A 23327-nucleotide genomic window follows, 5' to 3' on the forward strand; every position below is an offset into this window, starting at 1 on the left:
TGGTGGACGGTGACACTGGGAGCCCACGGGTCCCTGCTGGGAGACCGCTTTTCGGGGCTTCCGCAACGGCGACTTCACCCGCCCGAGTTGCGGGGTTGAAGAGTACCTGGAGCGTGGCCTTGCATCACCCGGTGCGGCGTTAATGGCCACGGGACAATTACCATCGCCCGCCGGGGGCTTTGATTCTGACATCGGGAGAAGAACGAGGAGTGCAGGGGAGAGATAAGTTTTTGCCTTCCATCACAGTGAGGAGGAGATGCGCTGTGATGGATGTTTGTGTAAATTGTGTTGTGTCTTGGTTCCTTCTTGTGTGTATGACTGCAGAAACAACATTTCGTTTGAACCTCAATGGGGTTCAAATGACAAATAAATTGTATTGTATTGTATTGTATGATGCTTTTGGCACATTCTGTCTTTTTCTATTATACTATGATCATCCCACCATAAAGGCATACTAGCCAACAGTTTGTTAACTAATTAACCCTTTAATATTAAATACTAGATATAATATACTAGATATAAAACAGTACAAGAATCTTGAAGAGAAAATTCAATTCTGAACAGAGCAGACGACATCCGGAAGTGGCGGCGCTGGTGAACGGCTGCGGCTCGCCTGCAGTCCATTTGTTTTTACTTTTTTGTGTTTGTTTTGTCTAGCTAAGTTTTTGGTTTTTTAGGTTGTGTTTATGTGGGGGGTGGGGGGTTGAAACAGGGCTTGCTGTCTCTCCCTTCGGGGGAATGCGACTTTCTTGTCGTATCCCCCTTCTCTGCCTCCGTCTGCGCTGAGGCCTAATGGTGGAGCTGGCGACCTCGAGGCTCCGGAGGCAGCCTGTCAGGACTCGCTCTAGGCTCGCTCCCGTGAGGGCGGCCCAGCTCGGGGCTGGAACGGCGCTCCCGTGAGGGGCTGTGATGCTCCCGTGAGGGCGGCCTGGCGAGGGGCTGAGACGCTCCCGTGTGGGCGGCCCAGCCCGAGGGAAACAGCGCTCCCGTGAGGGCGGCCCAGCCTGAGGGAAACGGCGCTCCCGTGGGGACGGCCCAGCTCGAGGGTGGAATGGCGCTCCCATCGGGGTGGCCCAGCTCGAGGGTGGAACGGCGCTCCCGTGAGGGCGGCCCAGCCCGAGGGAAACGGCGCTCCCGTGAGGGCGGCCCAGCCCGAGGGTAACGGCGCTCCCATGAGGGCGGCCTGGCGCGGTGCTGAGACGCTCACGTGAGGGCGACCCGGCTCGGGGCTGGAACGGTGCTCAGGTGGCTGAGACGGCGTTCTGGCGGCAGCGGCATGAGTCCGGGGTTCGGCCGCGGGCCAGTGGACGACGTCGTCAACAGCTGTGTCCGCTGGACTGGAGGGCGGCAGCTTCGACCACCCCGGGCCGCGGTGTTTGAACCGGCCCGTTCGCGGAGCTCGGTGAGCCGCGGGACTGATTTACCATCGCCTGGTGGGGTATCGCCTCAGCGCAGAGGGAGAAGAGGAGGGAAGAGACTGCAGCCCTAAGATTTTTGCCTCCATCACAGTGAGGAGGTGCTTGGTGGACTCACTGTGGTGGATGTTAATTTGTGTTTACTGTCTGTTCTGTTGTCTATTATTGTATTATTGTATGTATGACTGCAGGCACGAAATTTCGTTCAGACTGAAAGGTCTGAATGACAATAAAGGAAATTCAAATTCAAATTCAAATTCAATTGCAGGAAAATATAATTATTAAAACAGTGCGGTGCTGTTATCGGGAGAAATCTTCATTAAAGCAGCAGATGTATTCATTTATAGCAACAAATTTAGACAGCAGCAATTAGGATATTCCATTTACCAAAACACTGAGTTAGTGGGAGAAATCATATATAGATTATGAATATCCTTATTTTAAAATTAGGGAAAAAAACTATTCCAGGATGAAAACATCAAACACTAGAGGGCATAGCTTTAAGGGTAAAGTTTAAAGGAGATGTGCGGGAAAGTCTTTTCCACTGAGGGTGGTGGGTGCCTGGAACACACTGCTGGGTGGTGGTTGAGGCATATGTTAGTGCCATTTAAAAGATATATGGATATGCAGGGAATGGAGGAAAATGGCTTATGTGGTTAAGTGCTTGTCTTTGTATCATAGATAGACACAAAATGCAGGAGTAACTCAGCTGGTCAGGCAGCATCTGTGGAGAAAATGAATAGGTGACGTTTTGGGCCGGGGCTCTTCTTCAGACTGAAAGATAGAAGTGGGGGGGAAGTGAGAAAAGGCGAGAACAAATAAGGAATGGCAACAGATTACCACAACATTTAAGAAACAGTTAAATAGGTACATGGATAGGACAGGTTTGGAGTGATATGGATCAAATGGAGGCAGGTGGGACTAGTGTAGCAGGGACATTGTTGGCTGGTGTGGGCAAGTTGGGCCGAAGGGCCTGTTTCTACACTGTCTCACTCTATGACTCTATATTCTATTATTTAGCAATGGGAGACGGTCACAGTGGACATAGCGCAGACCATCACACAAACCAACCTTCATTCCACTGACTCAATTTAAACCTCACGCTGCCTCAGCGAGACCAGCAGCATAATCAAGGACAAGTCACACTCTGGCCATTCCCACTTTTCCCCTCTCCTGTCAGGCAAGAGGTACAGAAGTGTGAAAACGCACACCTCCAGATTCAGGGACAGTTTCTTCCCAGCTGTCATCAGGCAACTGAACCATCCTATCACCAGCTGGAGATACTATCTACCTCATTGGAGACCCTCGGACTATCTTTGATAAGACTTTACTGCCTTTATCTTGCACTGAAAGTAATTCAAGTTATTCCCTTTATCATTTACAGTATCTGTACATGGTACGGCCCGATTGTTATCATGTGATAGCACGCAACTAAAGCTTTTCACTGAACCTTGGTACACGTGACAATAAACTAAACACAAATCAAATCAAACTGGGAGAATTCAGTTAGTTACAGAGTATAATGGTTGGTTCCTTGGTAGAATTCAATTATCAAAATAGTTGGGGAAAACGGATGAATTCAAGGGTTACTGATACTCAAGTTGGAAACCAAGAGAGTGAATCAATAATACAACAGGGGACATTTACTGGAAGAATTCAGTTTAAAACAATATGGGAAAGTTACTGGGAGAAATCAGAGTAAACAACAGAAGATCGCATATCACTCTACCTTAATTGGTACAGTGATATGCGAAAGACCTTTGAAACTTTTGAAGAATATAAACTGGAGGAATTGAATTTAAAGCAGTAGGATTGAGTTAGTGGGGAAATAAATGAACAGGAGACGTATATCAGGCACCACTGTTGCTGCCCAATGTGGAGGATAAGTTTGAGGGAGAGGATTATCAGTTGGAAAGTTAAAGGTTGCATTTTGGGATTGGATTCCTGTGACTAGTGGTGTCCCCCAAAGATCGGTGGTGGGGCCCTTGTTGTTTGTAATATATGTCAAAGGTATGGACGTGGAGCAAGATCGATAGGTTCATGGATGGCAGGAATATTGGTGATCGTGTGGAAGGTGGAAGATCATGTGGGCGTAGCCCAGACCATCACACAAACCAATCCCTTCCATTGACTTCAACTAAACCACGCTGCCTCGGCAAGGCCAGCAGCATAATCAAGGACCAGTCTCACCCCGGTCACTCCCTCTTCTCCCCTCTCCCATCAGGGAAGAGGTGCAGAAGTTTGAAAACGTACACCTCCAGATTCAGGGACAGTTTCTTCTCAGCTGTTATCAAGCAACTGAACCATCCTCTCACCAACTAGAGAGCAGTCCTGACCTCCCATCTACCTCATTGGAGACATTCAAACTATCTTTAATCGGACTTTACTGGCATCTATCTTGCACTAAACATTATCCCCTTTATCCTGTATCTGTACACTGTGGACGGCTTCATTGTAATCATGTATAGTCTTTTCGCTGACTGGATAGCACGTAAACAAAAAGTTTTTCACTGTTCCTCTGTGCACGTGACAATAACAAACTAAACGAAACTCATTGCTGTTTTGATGAAATGAGCTGAAAAATGGCAGATGCAAAATTTTCAATTTTCCAGGCAAAATTGAGATGACACGGTTTGCGAGTACTAATGAAGCTAGAATATGTAGTGTGAGTGCAAGGGCAGAGGTCGTCTTGAGGAACAGAAGGACCTCAGAGTAGAAGTCCGGAGATCATTGAACGCAGGTAGATAATGTGGTTGGAAAAGCATGCAGGCATATAAAGCCTTTGTCAGTCAGCTCTTTGAGTACAGTAGTAAAAAGGATATGCTCCAATTTTATAAAACCTTGGTCAGACTACACCATACAGTTCCAGCCACCAACACATAGGAAGGATGTGGTAACACTGGAGTTTCAGTTTAAAACTATCTGCTATAGTGGGAACAGTTACTGGGAGAATTCAGTGATAGTGGAAGATAATTACTGGAAGAATTCAAGTGTAAAGTCAGTGGGATCTAGGTACAGGGAGAATTTGATTATTAAATCAGTGGGAAAACAGTTACTGAGAGAATTCAGTTATAAACTCAGAGAGATAGTTACTGGGAGAATTCAGTTGTAATAACAGTGGAACAAATTACAGGGAGAAATCATTTGTTAAAACAATAGGAGATGGTTGGAGGGAACATTATTTTATTAAATCAGTAGTAGAAAGCTGCTGAGAGAATTCAGTTATTACACCTGTGAAAGACAGCTACTGGGAAAATAGAAGACTCGAGGAGAATTTAATTCTAAGGTGGTGAAGTAGTGACATAGAGAGACAGTTAGGAGGCAGACAGTGACAGGGAAAATTCACCTCTATATCAGCAAGATACTGACTGGGAAAATCCATCTCTTAAATCAGCAAGAGACAGTGACTGGGTGAATTCATTTATTAAATAAGCAAGAGGGGGTGATTCGGGAAATTTCAGCTATTAAATCAGCAGGAACAGTGAATGGGAGAATTCATCTATTAATCAGCAAGATACTGACTGGGAGAATGTATCTATTAAATCAGCAAGAGACTGCTAGTGTACGGGGATAATGGTAGTGTATGGGGATCGCTGGTCGGCGCAGACTCGGGGGGGCCGAAGGGCCTGTTTCTGCACTGTATCTCTAAACCAAACTATCTGTTGTTTTAATATACTAATTCTTTAAACAACATTGGCGTTTTGATAAACAAATTCTTCCAACAACTGTCTGCCACAATTTTACAGCTGAATTTTCCCATAACTGTCTCCTGCCCGTTGTAAAAATGAAATCTCCCAGTTACTATATTCCATGACTTTAACAAGTGCATTATCCCAAAAACACTATCCATGTTAAGATAAAGTGGTTTAGAGAATTCATCTATTAAATCAGCAGAGACGGTGACTGGGAGAATTCATCTTTTAATCAGCAAGAGGCAGTGATGTGGAGAATTAATCTATTAAATCAGCGGAGACAGTGATTGGGAGAATTCAGTTATTAACTCAGCAGGATTTGGCTAATTTGGGAATTCAATTATTAAAAAAATGGTAGGAAGTTGCTCGGAGTACTGGGTTATTAAAAGTACAGGGGATGATTCTTTGCAGAATTCCTATATTAAACCATTGGGAGACTTTAATTGGAATGATTCATATATAAAACAGATGGAAACAGTTACGTATTCATTTGTTACTGCCAGAATTACTTTATCTTAACATGGATATTGTTTTTGGGATAATGCACTTGTTAAAGTCATGGAAGAGAGCTACTGGGAGATTTCATTTTTACAACGGGCAGGAGACAGTTATGGGAAAATTCAACTGTAAAATTGTGCAAGACAGTTGCTGGAAGAATTTGTTTATCAAAACGCCAATGTTGTTTAAAGAATTAGTATGTTAAAACAACAGATAGTTTAGTTTAGAGATACAGCGTGGAAACAGGCCCTTTGCCCCCCCCCCCCCCCCCCCCCCCCCCCGAGTCTGCAACGACCAGCGATCCCTATACACTAGAATTATCCTACACACTAGTGACAATTTACAATTTTACTAAAGGCAATTAACCTACGAATCTGTATGTCTTTGGAGTGTTGGAGGAAACCGGAGCCCCCGGAGAAAACCCAGGTGGTCACGGGGAGAACGTACAAGCCCCATACAGAAAGCACTTGTGGTCAGGATGGAACTCGGGTCTTTGGCGCTGTAAGGCAGCAACTCTGCCGCTGCTCCACCGTGCCATAATTACTGGAATAATTTCTTTAATAAAATAATGGTAACAGTTAATGGGAGAATTCAGTTATATATCAGTTTGGAAGTCAGTTATTGTAGCAATTTTATTAAAACTGTTGGGAGAATTGCAATTATTAAAGTAGCAAGAGGCATTTTCTGGCGAAATAATTCATAAAAAATAGCCAGGGACAGTTATGGGGATAATTCATTTATTATAACACAGGAAGACAGCTTTTGCAAGAATTTATGTATTATAATATCAGGAGATAGTGCAGGGACATCTGATTTATTAGAACATCAGGGCCCAGTCATTGGAAGAATTCGGTTATTAAAATAGAGAAAGGCAGCTCTTGGGGGAATTCAATTATTAAAACTAGGAGACAATTAGTGGGAGACTTCAGTCATGAAGGCAGAAGTAGAGAGAATTCATTTATTGAAACAGCAGGAGACAGATGTTGGAAGAATTCATTCAATGAAACATGGATGAATTCAGTTGCTATTATTAATGCAGTAAAATGGAGGCATAAGAAACAGCAGATGCTGAAATCTTGAGCAAAACACAAAATACTGGAGGAACGGAGTTTTCACTTGTTAAAGCAGATATAATAGTGCCACTTAAAAACCTTTTGGACAGGCTCATGGATATGCATGGAATGGAGGGATATGGGTTATGTTCAGGTAGATAAGTGATGGTTTGGCATCATGTTTGGCACAGACATTGTGGGCTGAAGGGTTTGTTCTTGTGCTCTACTGGTGTAACACGTAGACTATTTTCTAAATGGGGCGAATGCAGAAATCGGAGGTACAAAGGGACTTGGGAGTGCTGGTGCAGGATTCCCGAAAGCTTAATCTGCAAGTCGAATCGGTAGTAAAGAAAGCAAACTCAATGCTAGCATTTATTTCAAGAGGACTTGTATACAAAAAAAGGGATGTAATTTTGAGGCTCTATAAGGCGCTGGTAAGGCCGCATTTGGAATATTGTGAGCAATTTTGGGCACCATATCTGAGGAAGGACGTGCTGGCTCTGGAGAGGGTCCAGAGGAGGTTTACAAGAATGATCCCAGGAATGAGTAGGTCAACCTATGATGAGCGTTTGTCAGCACTGGGCCTGTACTCACTGGAGTTTAGATGAAACTCCATATTCCTTATGACATGTTCTATTTTCTATGTTAATAAGTAAGAGGCAGCTATTGAGAGAATTTAGTTGCTATAGAGAGTTACTGGGATAATTAACTGAAATGGTTGGAAAGGTTTTCTGGGGGAATAAAATTATTCAAAGTGCTGGAGAAAGTCACAGAGAGAATGTATTTATTAGGACAGTGGAAGAAAATTACTGGGAGAATTAATTTCTTAAATCACCTGGAGAGAATTTGTATTTTAATGTATGTGGGGAGATTACAGGGAGAATTTATTTCATTGAAGAAACGGAATTTAGATGACGATTACAGAAATAAATCATTTTCTGGGGAAAATTCAGTTAAAGGAACATGAGAGAGAGAGAGAGAGAGAGAGAGAGAGAGAGAGAGAGAGAGAGAGAGAGAGAGAGAGAGAGAGCGCGCGCGTTGCAGGGCAATTAATTAATTCAAACAATGGGAAGCAATTATTATGAGAAATCAATTATTAAAAGCAGCAGCAGGTTTTGTGGCAAAATCAGATACTGTATTAGACCATTTGGAGATGGTCACTGGGAATGGCAGATATAATCAGGATATATATTAGGTGAAATCACTGGGAAAATTCAATTACTAAAGAAACGAAGACAGAACTAGGAGATTTCAGTTACTAAAATAATTGGAGATAGTACCTGAGATAATACATTTATTACAACAATGGGAGATGATACAACATTAACAGCAGACCATTGTAACTAGGTGAATCCTTTATTAAAACTGATGGAGTAAATATTTTGTATGTTAAAGAAGTATCATCATCAGAATCAAGAACAGTCTGATGTTCTTAGGGAGGCACAGTGGTGCAGCGGTAGAGTTGCTGCTTTACAGCGGCAGAATCCCGAGTTTGATCCTGATCATGGGTGCTGTCTGTACGGAGTTTGTACGTTCTTCCCTTGACCTGCGTATGTTTTCTCCGGGATCTCCGGTTTCCTCCCACACTCCAAAGACGTTCAGGCTTGTAGGTTAATTGGCTTGGTGTCATTATAAATTGTCCCTATTGTGTGTTGGATAGTGTTAGTGTGCGGGGATTGCTGGTCGGCAAGGACTTGGTGGGCCAAAGGGCTGTTTCTGTACTGTATCTCTAAACTAAACAGTTTCTTCTCCTCTGTTATCAGGCTTCTGAACGGTCCTTCCATAAGCTTGAGTACAGACCGATTCACGTCCACCATATTGTACTTTGTCTATGGAACTGATGCGCTACAATGCTGAGAACTATATTCTTCACTCTGTATCTTCCCATTTGTGCCATCTTAGTTTGAATTAGTTGTATATATCCATGGTATATTTGATCTATTTGGATAGTTTAGTTTTGTTTATTGTCATGTGTACCAAGTTACAGTGAAAAGCTTTTAATTACATGCTAACCAGGCAGCTGAAAGACTATATATGATTAAAATTATGCGTCCATAGTGAACAGATACAGGATGAAGGGAATAATCTTCAGTGCAAGTTAAGGGCCTGTCCCACTAGGCGATTTTTTTAGGCGACTGCCGGCGACTACGACAATGGAATTCACCGTAGTCAGCACCGGCGACAACCTACGCTATCCTGGCGACAACCTCCGCTATCCTGGCGACAACCTACGCTATCCTGGCGACAACCTACGCTATCCTGGCGACAACCTACGCTATCCTGGCGACAACCTACGTCACCTGGCGACAACCTACGCTATCCTGGCGACAACCTACGCTATCCTGGCGACAACCTACGCTATCCTGGCGACAACCTACGTCACCTGGCGACAACCTACGTCACCTGGCGACAACCTACGCTATCCTGGCGACAACCTACGCTATCCTGGCGACAACCTACGCTATCCTGGCGACAACCTACGCTATCCTGGTGACAACCTACGCTATCCTGGCGACAACCTACGTCACCTGGCGACAACCTCCGTCACCTGGCGACAACCTACGCTATCCTGGCGACAACCTACGACAAAATATGACAGCACCTACGTCAGGAGAAGACAAGCTACGACAAGCCCACGGTCGCCGACTGTCGCCGAAAAGTTTTGAACATTTCAAAATCCAGCGGCGACCAGAAAAACGCTACGATTCTTTGGACGACTGAAGAGTACTAACGAACCATACAGGCAACACCCTGGCAACCGTGTCTAGTCTAGTCGCCAGCAGTCACATAAAAAATTGCCAAAGTGGGACAGGCCCTTTAGAGTCCAGTAAAGTCCAATTAAAGATAGTCCAAGGGTCTTCAATGAGGTAGATAGTAGCTCAGGGCCGCTCTCTAGTTGTTGCCAGGTTGTTGCTAGGATGGTTCACATGACAATAAACTAAACTAAACCCGTAAATGAGAGATGGTAACCAGGAAAATTCCATTATTAAAGCAGGAGGAGGCAGTTTCTCTGAGGAATTGGGATTAGTAAGTGGGAGAAATTCCTCATCAAAAAAGTGGAAGGTTGTAATTGGCAGAATTTAGTTAATGAAACAGTCACTGGGAGCATACAGTAATTAAAACCTTGGTAGGCAGTTTCAGGCAGAATTAATATATTGCAAGGTTGGAGGTCAGATACAGAGAGACTTCATTTATTTAAATGGTGGGAGACTATTACTGGAGAAATCCCTCTTTCCAACTGCAACACAGGCTCTGGGGGGAAAAGGCAATTAGACTGTGGAAGGTAGTTACTGGGGAAATTCAGCTATTTGAAAAGAAGTAGACAGTTCCGAGGAAAGATTGTCGGAGCAGTCATTGGGAGAAACCCTTTATTAAGACAGTCAGAGACAGCGACTTGTGAGAGTTTGGTTATTTAAACAGAATCAGACTGTTCCTGGAGAACTCAGTACTTATAAGTGTGAGACAGAGGCAGAAATTGTATTAAAATAGTGGGAGAGATGAAATATTTACATTATAGGAACATTTATTTGGGCTAACCATTAATTTACAGTGGACAAAACTTTTTTTTTTAATTAGTCAGTGTTACATAGAACATAGAAAGGTACAGCACAGCAACAGGCCCTTCGGCCCACAATGTCTGTGCTGAACATGATGCCCAGACCAACCCTTATCTGCCTGATCAATATGCCTCCATTCCTTGCATATCCATGTGTTACTGGGAGATTTCATTTATTGCAATAGTGGGACAGAGTTACTAGGAGAAATCCGTTATTTAAAACATGAGGAGGAAGTGTCTAGGAGAATTTTAGACATTAGAGATACGGTGTGCATTCAGCCCATCAAGTCCATGCCGACCAACAATCGCCCCATACACTATGCACTATCCTACACACCAGGGACAATTTACTGGAGCCAATTAACCTATAAACCCGCACGTCTTTGGAATGTGGGAGGAAACTGGAGTACCCGGAGAAAACCCGGTCACAGAGAGAGTGTACGAACCCTGTACAGACAACACCCGTCGTCAGGATCAAATCTGGGTCTCTGGTGCTGCAAGGCAGCAACTCTTCCGCTGCGCCACTGTGCCACCCCTTCACCACGCAGCCCCTAGGTACAGTGAAATTATTTGCTGCATACAATCCAGTAAAATCATTTTATAGATAATCACAATCATAGATAAGTACAAAAGTGCAACGATTGTAGTGTAATAGTAGACTTCACCGAGAGAGTACACAAAGAGTCGCCATGTTTCTGGTGCCTTCAAAGTTCTTACGAGTGCGCTCTGATCTTGGCTTTAAAGGCCGTCGTCCTGACGACACCGATCCTCTCCTCTATCCGCCGCCATCTTGAAAACGGCCCTTTGTCCAGCGTCCACCGCAGCCGTTGACTCCCTCCTCCCCGGTTTTTAGAGTCAAGCAGGAGACGAGCGTCGGACGACCCTGCGTGGGTTGCCGGTTCCGTGGCAGGCGGGCCAGGCCTTCTGTCAAAGTATGGCCTCTGATCGCCAGGAGCTTTAAGTCCTACCGCTGTGCTCTGGATCCCTGCATGGATGTAAACTGTAAGAGGCAGTTACTGAAAAAGTAGAAATCAGTAATGATAGAATCATACAGCACAGAAACAGGCCCTTCGGCCCAGCTCATCCATGACCACCAGGATGGCACCTCTATTTGCCCATGTTTGGCCCATATCCCTCCATAGTTTCCTATCCATGCACCTCTCCAAATGTTTTTTAAATGCTGTTTTTGTGCATGTCTCAACTACCTCTTCTGGCAGCTCAATGTGATATGTTGTACTATTTGTTGTACCCTTTAGTTTAATTTAGTTCAGTTTAGAGATAGAGCGCAGAAACAGGCCCTTTGGCCCACTGAGACCATGTCGACCAGCGATCCCCGCACATCAACACTTATCCTACACACTCGGGATAATTTTACATTTATATCGGTGCCAATTAACTTACAAACCTGTACGTCTTTGTTGTGTGGGAGGAAACTGGAGCTCCCGGGAAAAACACACGCAGGTCACGGGGAGAATGTACAAACTTCATACAGACAAGCACCTGTAGTCAGGATCAAACCTGGGTCTCTGGTGCAACTCTACTGCTGCGCCACCGTGCCGCCCTTTAAAGGGTCCTGACCCAAAATGTCCAGTGCGGTCCTGACCTCCCATCTACCTCATTGGAGATCCTCAAACTATCTATAATCAGACTTTACTGGACTTTACCTTGCACTAAATGTTATTCCCTTTATCCTGTATCTGTACACTGTGGACGGCTCGATTGTATGCTGACGGCTTGACGCTGACTGGATAGCACACAAACTAAAGCTTCTCACTGTACCTCAGTACCCATAACAATAATAAACTAAACTAAACTAAACTAACCACCCTCTGTGTGAAAAAGTTGCCCCACAAGTTCCCATGAAACCTTTCCCCTCTCACCTTAAACCTATGCCCTCTAGTTCTTGATTTCCCCTACCCCGGGGGGAAAAGACTGTGCATTCACCCTATTTGTGCCCCCCCATCCCCCCACCACTGTAAAATCATCTCTTAGTAAATGAGAGAATTCAGTTATCAACATAGCGGAGGCAATTACTGGGGGATTTATTTAATAAACAGTAGGACACAGTTACTGTGGGAATTCAATTATTATACAGCAGGAGACAGCTACTGGGAGAACTCAATTCAACAAAAGGAAACAGTTTCTGGGAGAATTCAGTTATTAAAAAGGATGAAGAGTGTTACTGGCTAGGTTCACTTGTAAAAACAGTGGGAAACACTCACCGGGACTAAAAACGTTCATTAGAACTGAGAGAGATTTACTGGAAGAATTCTGTTATTGAACTAGCAGGCGAAGTTACTGAGAGAATTAAATTATTAAAACAACAGAGTGTCTCTGGGAGAATTCACTAATTAAAACAGTGGGAGACGGTTACTGGAAGAATTTTGTTTTAAAAATAACCCATGGGTAGAGAGTTTCTGCTAGGATTCAGTTACTAAAATAATGGGTGACAATCTATAGGAGAATAGTTGTGTTGCCACTCCTTGATTTACGTAAGGATTACGTTCCATCAACGTAGGACTATCCTTGATGGGACTTTGCTGCCACTCCTTGATTTACGTAGGATTACTTTCCCTCAAAGTGACTATCCTGATGGGACTTTGCTGCCTTTACCTGGCACTTAACGTTATTCACTTATCAGTATCGGTACAACTGTGATGTTTTGATTATAATCATGTGTTTGTCTTTCGCTGTACTCTGTTAGCACGCAACAAAAGCTTTCACTGTAACCTGGTACACGTGACAATAAACTAAACTGAACTGAATTTGAAGTGTAACACAGCCCAGACATCACACTAACCAATCTCCCTTCCATTGCCTCGACAATGCCAGCAGCTTATCGGGACGGATTCGCACACTGGCCCTCCCTCTTCTCCCCTCTCCCATCGGGCAAAGGGTATAGAAGTGTGAAATCGCACACCTCCAGATTCATTGAGATGCTTCTGTCCCACTGGTTACTCCAGCAATTGTGGTCCATCTAAAGTGTCTTCACACTTAGTAGGCAACTGAACCAGTCTCCACAACTAGAGAGCAGCCCTAAACTTCATCTAACCTCAATGAAGCCCTCGGACTAGCGACATTATACTTTACTGGCTTTATCTTGCACTAAACGTTATTCCCTATCATGTATCTGTACACTTTGATTAGCTAGAATGTAATCATGTATTGTGCTTACGCTGACTGGTTAGCACGCAACAAAAGCTTTTCATGTACCTCGGAACACGTGACAGTAAACTAAATAAACTAAATGTTACACAAGTCTGAATCACCGACTCTCGAAGTTTGGGTAAGCATTGCCGTCATTGCCGGCTTGTTTTCAATAAAACCTTGTGTAATCATTCAGTGTTGTGGAGTTTACAAACTGCCGTGTTAACACTAGGGACTGAGTACAGAATTGTTTATGTAAGTCCGAGTTTCCGTAGGTTTACGTGTCGCCTATCCCGTAAGTCGGGGAGTGTCTGTATGTCCTTTTTATATTCCCTTTCTTCCTCCCCCCCCCCCCCCCCCCACTGTTTCCTGTGCCTCCTTCCACCCCAGTGCTCACCCATTTCCCCAACTATCCCCCCCCCTCACTTTCCCCCTTCCACGTACATCCCTCAATATCAATCAATATCAGTTTTATTCGTCACTTATTCGTCAATTTGCCAGCAGCGGTACAATGAAAATAGAACACACAAAAACAAAATCAAAATATAATACAAACATCCACCACAGCATTCATCACCGTGGTGGATGGCACAAAAATTGGCCATTGCTCCTCCATTTTCCCCCGTGGTTGGGACCTCAACCCGACGCTGCGGGCATCTAGACAGGTAAATGTCCAGGTAAAGTCCAGAGATTAACTTGCAGACAGGTAAATGTCCAGGTAAGTCCAGAATCGGCGCTTCCCTACCGGAGACCGCGGCCTCAAGTTGGTGTAGGCCGCAGGCCGGCGGTCGAAGATTTAAAGTTCCCGCCGCGCCGCAGCCAGAAGCACCACAGACCGCTGGGCCGGCGGTCGGAGCTCCTCTCCAGGGGTCCCCGGCGAGGGACCCCGCTCCTGATGGTAAGTCGCCGCCGCGCCCGCGGTAGAAATAAGCCGCGGGCCGGCGGTGGAAGCTTCTTCTTCTCCCGGGTCCCCACGAGGGATCCCAGGCTGCAGACGCCGCACCAGCTGGAGCTCTGCAGACCCCGGCTTCAGGCTTCCACGGGCCAGCGAACGGAGCGCTCCCCTCCTGCGAGGGCTCGCCCGCTCCACGCCGAGAGTCCGCGATGCGCCCACGGCTGAAGCCCCGGGCGCTTCTCTGGGAAAGGCTGCCCGATCCTCGATGTTAGGCCACGGGGGAGACAACATGGAAAAAGTTGCCTCTCCATGGAGGAGGCGATCAAAACGGTTTCCCCCTTACCCCCCCCCCCCTCCCACACACCACCCCCCACACAACACATACAAATAAACATTTAAAACAAACATTAAAACACACCAAAAAAAGTTGAAAAAACTAACACGCTGCTGACAGAGCTGCCGCCATTACAGCGCCCCCTCCCTCTAGTTTTACATTTAACTCCTCTTCTCATCTGGCATTGTGTCTCCATTTTGCCTCCTTTCGTCACCCTTTGGTGATCTTTACGTCTCTATCCTTTGTCCACCCATCTACCAACCAAACCCCCTTTCCCATGGCCCTCACCTGTATCCACCTATCATTTGTCAGGCTTAGTCCTGCAGACACGTCTCTTTTGCAGCTTCCTCCCTTCGACTACAGAAAGGTCCCGACCCGAAACATGTCTATCCACATCTTCCAGAGATGCTGTGTGATCTGCTGAATTACTCCATCACTTTGTGTCCCACATTAAATTAACAGGAGACAGTTATTGGAAGGAATCCTTGTTTGAAAAAAAAGTGGGAGACAGTTAGTGGTAGAAATTGTTATTTAAAAAAAATGGGAGATAGTAGGTGGGAGAGGTCTCTAATTAAAACTGCAGAGACAATTTGCTGGATTACTCAATCATTCAAACAGTGACAGGAGTCAATTATTGTAGTAAATGTTAGACAGTAACTGAGCAACCTCAATTATCAAAGTGACGGGAGGCTGTTTCTGGGAGAATTCTGTCCTTTAAACAGTTTAGTTCAAAGATACAGCGCGGAAGCGGGCTCTTCAGCCCACCGGTCCACGCCGACTGGCGATCCCCGCACACTAGCATTATCCTACACACACTAGGGTCAATTTACAAACTTTACCAAAGCCAATTAACCTACAAACCTGTACGTCTTTGGAATGTGGGAGGAAACTGGTGCGCCCGGGCAAAACCTGCGCAGTCACGGGGAGAATGTACAAAACACTGTACAGACAGCACCCGTATTCAGGATCGAACCCGGGTCTCTGGCAACAACTCTACCGCTGCACCACTGTGCTGCGCACAGAATATTGTCATTAAAACTATTAGATACTGTTACTTGCTGAATTTAGTTCTTAAAATAATGAGAGTCGGTGACTGGGAGAATTGACTGGTTAGATCTGTGGGATTTAGTTAGTTACAGCATGGAAACAGGCCCCTCAGTTCATCTCAAGTTATCTATCTAGTCCCATTCGCTTGTGTTTGAGCCACATCTCTTTCAACCTTTCCCATCTGTGTACCTATCCAAGACGTTGTATCTGTACCTGCGTCTACCACCTCCTCTGGCAGCCCATGTACAAGCCACCCTCTGTGTGAAAAACATGCCCCTCCGATCTCTTTTAAATCTTTATCTTCTCACCTTAAACTTATGCCCTACCAAGTGGCAATTCCATATTGAGTCAGTGGGAGATGGTTACTGGAAGAATTGAGTTATTAAAATAGTTGGGGTTTGTAGGTTAATTGGTTCTCTGTAAATTGTCCCCAGAATGTAGGGTGTAGGTGAGAAAGTGGGCTAACATAGAACTAGTGTGAATGAGTGATCGATAGTTGGTGTAGACTCCATGAGCCAAAGGGCCTGTTTCCATGCTGTATCTCAAAACTAATAAAACAGGAAGAGTTTATATCATTCCATACACCCGCCACACTGCATGTGAAAAACTTGCCCCTCTTTTAAATCTTTCTCCTCTCACCTTAGATGCACACTAGTTCACACTAGTTCTATGTTAGCCCACTTCTATGTGCCCTACCATGTGGCAATTCCATATTGTCCATTGGAGATGGTTATGGGAGAATTCAGTTATTAAATTAACAGGGTCATTCATAGGGCAAATTCAATCTATCAAACAGCAGAGCCATGTAAAGGGAGAACTCGGCAGATAAAACAGAGGGATTCAGTGGAAGAAGAGCGACACGGTGGCCCTGCGGTAAAGTTGCTACCTTACAGCGCCAGGGACCCGGATTTGATCCTGACTACGGGCGCTGTCTGTACGGAGTTTGTACGTTCTCCCTGTGACGACTAATTAAGAAGCTAATGGAATTGGGGCTCAACACCTCCCTATGTGCCTGGGTCCTGGACTTTCTCACCGCCAGGCCCCAGGTAGTCAAGATGGGAGGGAATACATCGAAGTCCCTCACCCTGAGCACAGGATCGCCCCAGGGTTGCGTCCTCAGCCCCCTATTGTACTCCCTGTACACACATGACTGTGTGGCTAGGTTCAGCTCCAACTCATTAATTAAGTTTGCTGATGACACTGTGTTGGTGGGCCTGATCTCAGACAACGACGAGAAGGCCTACCGGGAGGAGATGGCTGGTCTAGCACTCTGGTGCCAGGATAACAGCCTCCTCTTGAACATCAAAAAAACGAAGGAGCTGATCATGGACTTTAGGAGGGCACATCATCCGAGGACATACACTCCATTGAGGATAAATGGGGATCCTGTGGATAGAGTGAACTGTTTTAAATATCTGGGAGTCCACATCTCTGAGGATATGACATGGACATCACACGCCTCAGCACTCGTGAGTAAGGCAAGGCAGCGCCTTTACCACCTCAGGCAATTGAGGAAATTCAGAGTGTCTCCGAGGATCCTCCAGTGCTTCTACGCAGCGGTGGTGGAAAGCATCTTGTCCGGGAACATTACCATCTGGTTTGGGAATTGCTCTGCCAAGGACAAGAAGGCTCTACAGAGAGTAGTGCGTTCGGCCGAACGCACTATGGGAACTTCACTTGCCCCCCTGCAGGAACTATACATCAGGAGGTGCAACTCCAGAGCCAACAATATCATGAGAGACCCCTTCCACCCCTGCAACGGACTGTTCCAGCTGCTACGGTCGGGCAAACGCCTCCGTTGCCATGCGGTGAGAACAGAGAGGTTGAGAAGGAGTTTCTTCCCAGAGGCCATTCGGACTGTAAACGCCTATCTCACCAGGGACTAACTCTACTGAACGTTTTTCCTTCCATTATTTATTATGTAAAAGAATATGTGTGTTATGATTGTGTTTATAGTTTGTTTGGTTGTTTGTCTTTTGCACAAAAGTCCGCGAGCATTGCCACTTTCATTTCACTGCACATCTCGTATGTGTATGTGACAAATAAACTTGACTTGACTTGACTTGACTTGACTTGACTTTTCTCCGAGTGCTCTGGTTTCCTCCCACATCCCAAAGACATGCAGGTTTGTAGATTAATTGGCTATGGTAAAATTGAAAATTGTCCCTGGTGTATAAAATTGTTAGTGTACGGGGTGATTGCTGGTCGGTGTAGATCCGATGGGCCGAAGGGCCTTTTTCTGTGCTGTATCTCTAAAGTCTAATTCAATGTTTTGAATAGTGGGTTTCCCCTACTCCGGTTAAAGCCTGTGCATTTACCCTATCTATTCCTCGTGATATTGTACACATCTATAAGATCACCTCTCATCTTCCTATGCTCCAAGGAATAAAGCCCTAGCCTGCCCAACCTGTCCATGTAGCTCAGGCCCTCGAGTCCTGGTAACCTGTTGCAGCAATGAATTAGGAAAGTAAATGGTTTGTTGTTTATTATTATAAGAGAATCTCGGTACAACAGTACTGGTGCTCCAATTATATTGAGAATGCATCTGGAAAGTTTTGTACAGGCCCATCTCCCTGTTCAGGAAAGTTCACCAAGTTGATTCTTGGAATATTGTGAACAAGTTTGGTTGAGTTGAGTTTGAGTTTAGTTTATTGTCACGTGTATCGAGGTACAGTGAATAGCTTTTATTGCGTGCTGATCAGTCAGCGGAAAGACTACACATGATTACAATTGAGCCATCCACAATGTACAGATACGATAAAGGGAATAATGTGAATAACGTTTAGTGCAAGATAAAGCCAGTAAAGTTCGATCAAAGAAAGTCCGAGGGTCTCCAATGAGGTAGATAGTAGATCAGGACCGCTCTCTGGTTGCTGTAAGATGGTTGAATTGCCTGATAACAGCTGGGAAGAAATTGTCCCTGAAACTGGAGGTGTGCAATTTCACACTTCTATATATTTTGCCTGATGGGAGAGGGGAGAAGAGGGAGTGGCCAGAGTGCGACTCGTCCTTGATTAAGCTGCTGTCATTGTCGAGGCAATGGAAGGGAGGTTGGTTAGTGTGATGGTCTGGGCTGCGTCCAGAGTTCACTGCCATTCCTTGCGGTCTTGGACGGAGCTGGTCCCAAACTGATTGTGATGCTGAATGCTGTGATGCCCCCTGATTAAATGCTTTATTCCCAATGTCAGTTCCCTATCCAGGAATGTTTCTCCAAATGTACCCTCCCTATCCAAGGAGGGTTCACCAGATAGATTCTTGCGATAGTGTTTGCATTGGGTGAAGAGCGATGAAGTAGATCTATACTGGAGACACATGGGACTGCAGCTGCAATTACCTGGAGCAAATCTGGATGTTCCCAGAAGTGGGAGAGTCTAGGATCAGAGGGCACAGCCTCAGAATAAAAGGACGTACCTTTAGAAAGAAGATGAGGAAGAATTTATTTAGCCAGAGGGTGGTGAATCTGTGAAATTCATTGCCACAGACGGCTGTGGAGGCCAAATCATTGGGTATTTTTAAGGCAGAGATTGACAGAGTCTTGATTAGTACATGTGTCAGGGGTTTGGGGGCAAAGGCGAGGGAATGGGGTTTAGAGGGAAAGACAGATCAGTCCTAATTGAATAATGGAGTAGACTTGATGGGCCTAATTCTGTTCCTAGAACTTATGAACTTATGTGGGGGCGCCAATGGTGGTATCTTTCCAGTTCCTGAGGTACCTGCTGTAGGTGACATTCTGAAGAAGGGTCTCGACCCAAAATGTCGCCAATTCCTTCTCTCCATAGATGCTGCCTCGCCCACTGAGTTTCTCCCGCCTTTTTTGTCTACCTATGTATAAATATATATGTGTGTGCATGTGTATTTGCATGCATATCTGTGCCGGTACACACACACATATATATATAGGCATTATATTATATATATACAGTGGCTTGCAAAAGTATTCACACCCCTTGAACTTTTCCACATTTTGTCACGTTACAACCACAAACGTAAATGTATTTTATTGGGATTTTATGTAATAGACCAACACAAAGTGGCGCATAATTGTGAAGTGGAAGGAAAATGATACATGGTTTTCAAATTTTTTTACAAATAAAAAACTGAAAAGTGTGGCGTGCAAAAGTATTCAGCCCCCTTTACTGTGATACCCCTAAATAAAATCCAGTGCAACCAATTGCCTTCAGAAGTCACCTAATTAGTAAATAGAGTCCACTTGTGTGTAATCTAATCTCAGTATAAATACAGCTGTTCTGTGAAGGCCTCAGAGGTTTGTTAGAGAACATTAGTGAACAAACAGCATCATGAAGCCCAAGGAACACACCAGACAGGTCAGGGATAAAGTTGTGGAGAAGTTTAAAGCAGTGTTAGGTTACAAAAAAAATCCCAAGCTTTGAACATCTCACAGAGCACTGTTCAATCCATCATCCGAAAATGGAAAGAGTATGGCACAACTGCAAACCTACCAAGACATGGCCGTCCACCTAAACTGACAGGCCGGGCAAGGAGAGCATTGATCAGAGAAGAAGCCAAGAGGCCCATGGTAACTCTGGAGGAGCTGCAGAGATCCACAGCTCAGGTGGGAGAATCTGTCCACAGGACAACTATTAGTCGTGCACTCCACAAATCGGGCCTTTATGGAAGAGTGGCAAGAAGAAAGCCATTGTTGAAAAAAAGCCATAAGAAGTCCTGTTTGCAGTTTGCCACAAGCCATGTGGGGGACACAGCAAACATGTGGAGGAAGGTGCTCTGGTCAGATGAGACCAAAATTGAAGTTTTTGGCCTAAATTCAAAACGCTATGTGTGGCGGAAAACTAACACTGCACATCACCCTGAACACACCATCCCCACTGTGAAACATGGTGGTGGCAGCATCATGCTGTGGGGATGCTTTTCTTCAGCAGGGACAGGGAAGCTGGTCAGAGTTGATGGGAAGATGGATGGAGCCAAATACAGGGTAATCTTGGAAGAAAACCTGTTAGAGTCTGCAAAAGACTTGAGACTGGGGCGGAGGTTCACCTTCCAGCAGGACAACGACCCTAAACATACAGCCAGAGCTACAATGGAATGGTTTAGATCAAAGCATGTTCATGTGTTAGAATGGCCCAGTCAAAGTCCAGACCTAAATCCAATTGAGAATCTCTGGCAAGACTTGAAAATTGCTGTTCACAGACGCTCTCCATCCAATCTGACTGAGCTTGAGCTATTTTGCAAAGAAGAATGGGCAAAAATTTCAGTCTCTAGATGTGCAAAGCTGGTAGAGACATACCCCAAAAGACTTGCAGCTGTAATTGCAGCGAAAGGTGGTTCTACAAAGTATTGACTCAGGGGGGCTGAATACTTTTGCATGCCACACTTTTCAGTTTTTTATTTGTAAAAAAATTTGAAAACCATGTATCATTTTCCTTCCACTTCACAATTATGCACCACTTTGTGTTGGTCTATCACATAAAATCCCAATAAAATACATTTACGTTTGTGGTTGTAACGTGACAAAATGTGGAAATGTTCAAGGGGTATGAAAACTTTTGCAAGCCACTGTATATATATGTGTATATATGTGTGTGTGTGTGTGTATATATATATGTGTATATGGATATATATATATGTATTGTATACATACACATATATGCATTATATATATGTATGCGATATATACTAAATAAATGCATTTGCACCATACATATGTGCATGCATGTGTATGTGTATATATATACACAGTATAGAGATATTGCATGTAACTATATAGTGTGCATATGCCTGTGTGTGTGAGTATATATACACACACACAGGCATTGTATACATATATGCACTATATAGGCATGCTATATCTATTTAGTGCATAGATATATGTACATATTGTATTATATAAAATGTATTTATACCATACATGTGTGTGCATGCATGAATATATTTCATGTATAAGTTTTATTATGCAACATATGAATATATAAATGAAATGTGTGTGTTTGCTTAGTGTGAACCATTTCCCCAATAGTTTAATTTGGCAAGTTACCGGGTGCGGGGTGGGAAGGGGCACTCAGAGGTATCAGCATCAGAGCAGTTTTTGCTTCGAAGTGTCATCAGAACAGTGTTGTTTTTCTCCTCTAACCTCCTGTGCATTAGCGGTGGTGGATGCGCGGCGCCGCTGTGTGGGTTTGGATGGGTGCCCGGGCGTGCGGGGATGGTGCAGGAGCCGCACCGCCCTGTGCGGGAGCCGCGGGGACGCGCCCGTGGCCGCGCAGGCGGAGCCTCTGTGCTCGCCCCCGGCTCGGCTCCCTTGCAGCCCGTGCGCGCTCCCGCGCTGGGTTATTTATAGCATGTTTTTAAAAAAAACATTTGCCCATTATCTACGGCGTCTTCTGGCTGGATTGTTTGATGATTGCATTTCTGCTTTTATTCCAGCTATTGCGTGTTTGTGGTTTAGCGGAGGACGATAGTGCATTTGTTTAAAATATTATTTTGAGGTCTCTTTGGGTAAAATATCCAAGGGGGGGGGGGTGGAGGCGTTTGTGACGGGCAACTGGTTCTCTCTTCCCTCCCTGCCGTTGCACAGAGGGAGGGAGAGAGAGGGAGGGAGGGAGGGAGGGAAGGAAGGAGAGAGAGAGAGAGCCAGCAACCCAGAGTGCGCGCTCCCTGCTTGTGCATCAGTGGCAATTTTGTATCTGAAACCATCTGAGAGAGAGGGAGGAAAGGGTGGGGAGAGGAGAGAGAGAGGAGGGAGAAGGAGGTTGGGAGGAGAGAGAAGGTGAGTGGGGAGAGAGAGCGGGGGTAGCAAAGAGGTAGGGCGGTTTGCTAGAGGTGAGTTGTTAGGGAGCAGGGGACCGAGGCATAGATGAGGCGATAGTCGCGTGGGTTGGAGAGAGCAGGAGGTGCGTTGTTGGTGGCGCGCGACCGGAGCGTTGAGTGGGGTGTGGTGGGGGGGAGGGTGAGGGAGGTGAGGTGAAAGGCAGGGCGAGGAGTCCAGAGACAGCCATGGGTTTGTTTGGCAACAGCAAGACGGAGGATCAGCGGCACGATGAGAAAGCCCAGCGAGAAGCCAACAAGAAAATCGAGAAGCAATTGCAAAAAGACAGGCAGGCGTACAAAGCGACACACCGGCTGCTTCTGCTGGGTAAGCGCCGTGGAGCAAGCGACCGCTCTTGCAACATCATGTTACAATGGAGCTCCTCTCGTGTATCTGCTCCTTCAGTGGCAACACCGGCGCAGCGCTCGGCGTATCTTCATATTGCAATATAATACCAATAGACTGCACTTTGATGTGTGTGTGTGCACTGCAGCCGTGCGAGTGGAGGGCTCCACGGAGTGTGTACCCCTGCGATTGCCGCTTTGTATTTCAGAATCATGTTTCAGGAAAGCTTTGGTGTTTTTTTTTAATTTCTTGCAATATGATGCCAACGGAGTGCATCCTGATGTAGCGTTTTGTTGCAACGCAGTGTCGGCGGAGTGCTCTTCGAAAATATACTGCAACATCATCTTTATATTGCAATATCACATCAAAAGAATACGCCTTGTTGTATATGTCAGTGGCACGCTCCACAATGTATCTTTATATTGCAACATTGTGCCAGCGGAGTGCTCGGCCATCCTAAGTTGTAACAGAATATCAGTGAAACGCTCCTCATTGCATCTGTTCTGCAATATATGTATCCTTGCATCAATGCTTGCTGTGTCTTTACACCACGATATTTCAATGG

The 23327-nt window shown here is 45.2% G+C and overlaps 1 protein-coding gene across 2 annotated transcripts in view; it reads left to right on the forward strand.

Moving 5' to 3' along the window:
* Nucleotides 1-23327, forward strand: part of gnal (G protein subunit alpha L) — a 221368-nt gene that overhangs the window by 46221 nt on the left and 151820 nt on the right. The window contains exon 1 of one of the 2 annotated variants that reach the window (XM_033019398.1): nucleotides 22545-22744. The exons of the other annotated variant lie outside the window; for it this stretch is intronic. Within the exon in view, the coding sequence (XP_032875289.1) occupies nucleotides 22606-22744 (139 nt within the window). The 5' untranslated portion in view covers nucleotides 22545-22605. Of the gene's footprint in view, nucleotides 1-22544; nucleotides 22745-23327 lie in introns of those variants that run through there. 2 annotated transcript variants of the gene reach the window in all.

Source organism: Amblyraja radiata, chromosome 4 (assembly GCF_010909765.2).
Source record: "Amblyraja radiata isolate CabotCenter1 chromosome 4, sAmbRad1.1.pri, whole genome shotgun sequence".
In the NCBI taxonomy this organism is placed as follows: Eukaryota; Metazoa; Chordata; class Chondrichthyes; order Rajiformes; family Rajidae; genus Amblyraja; species Amblyraja radiata.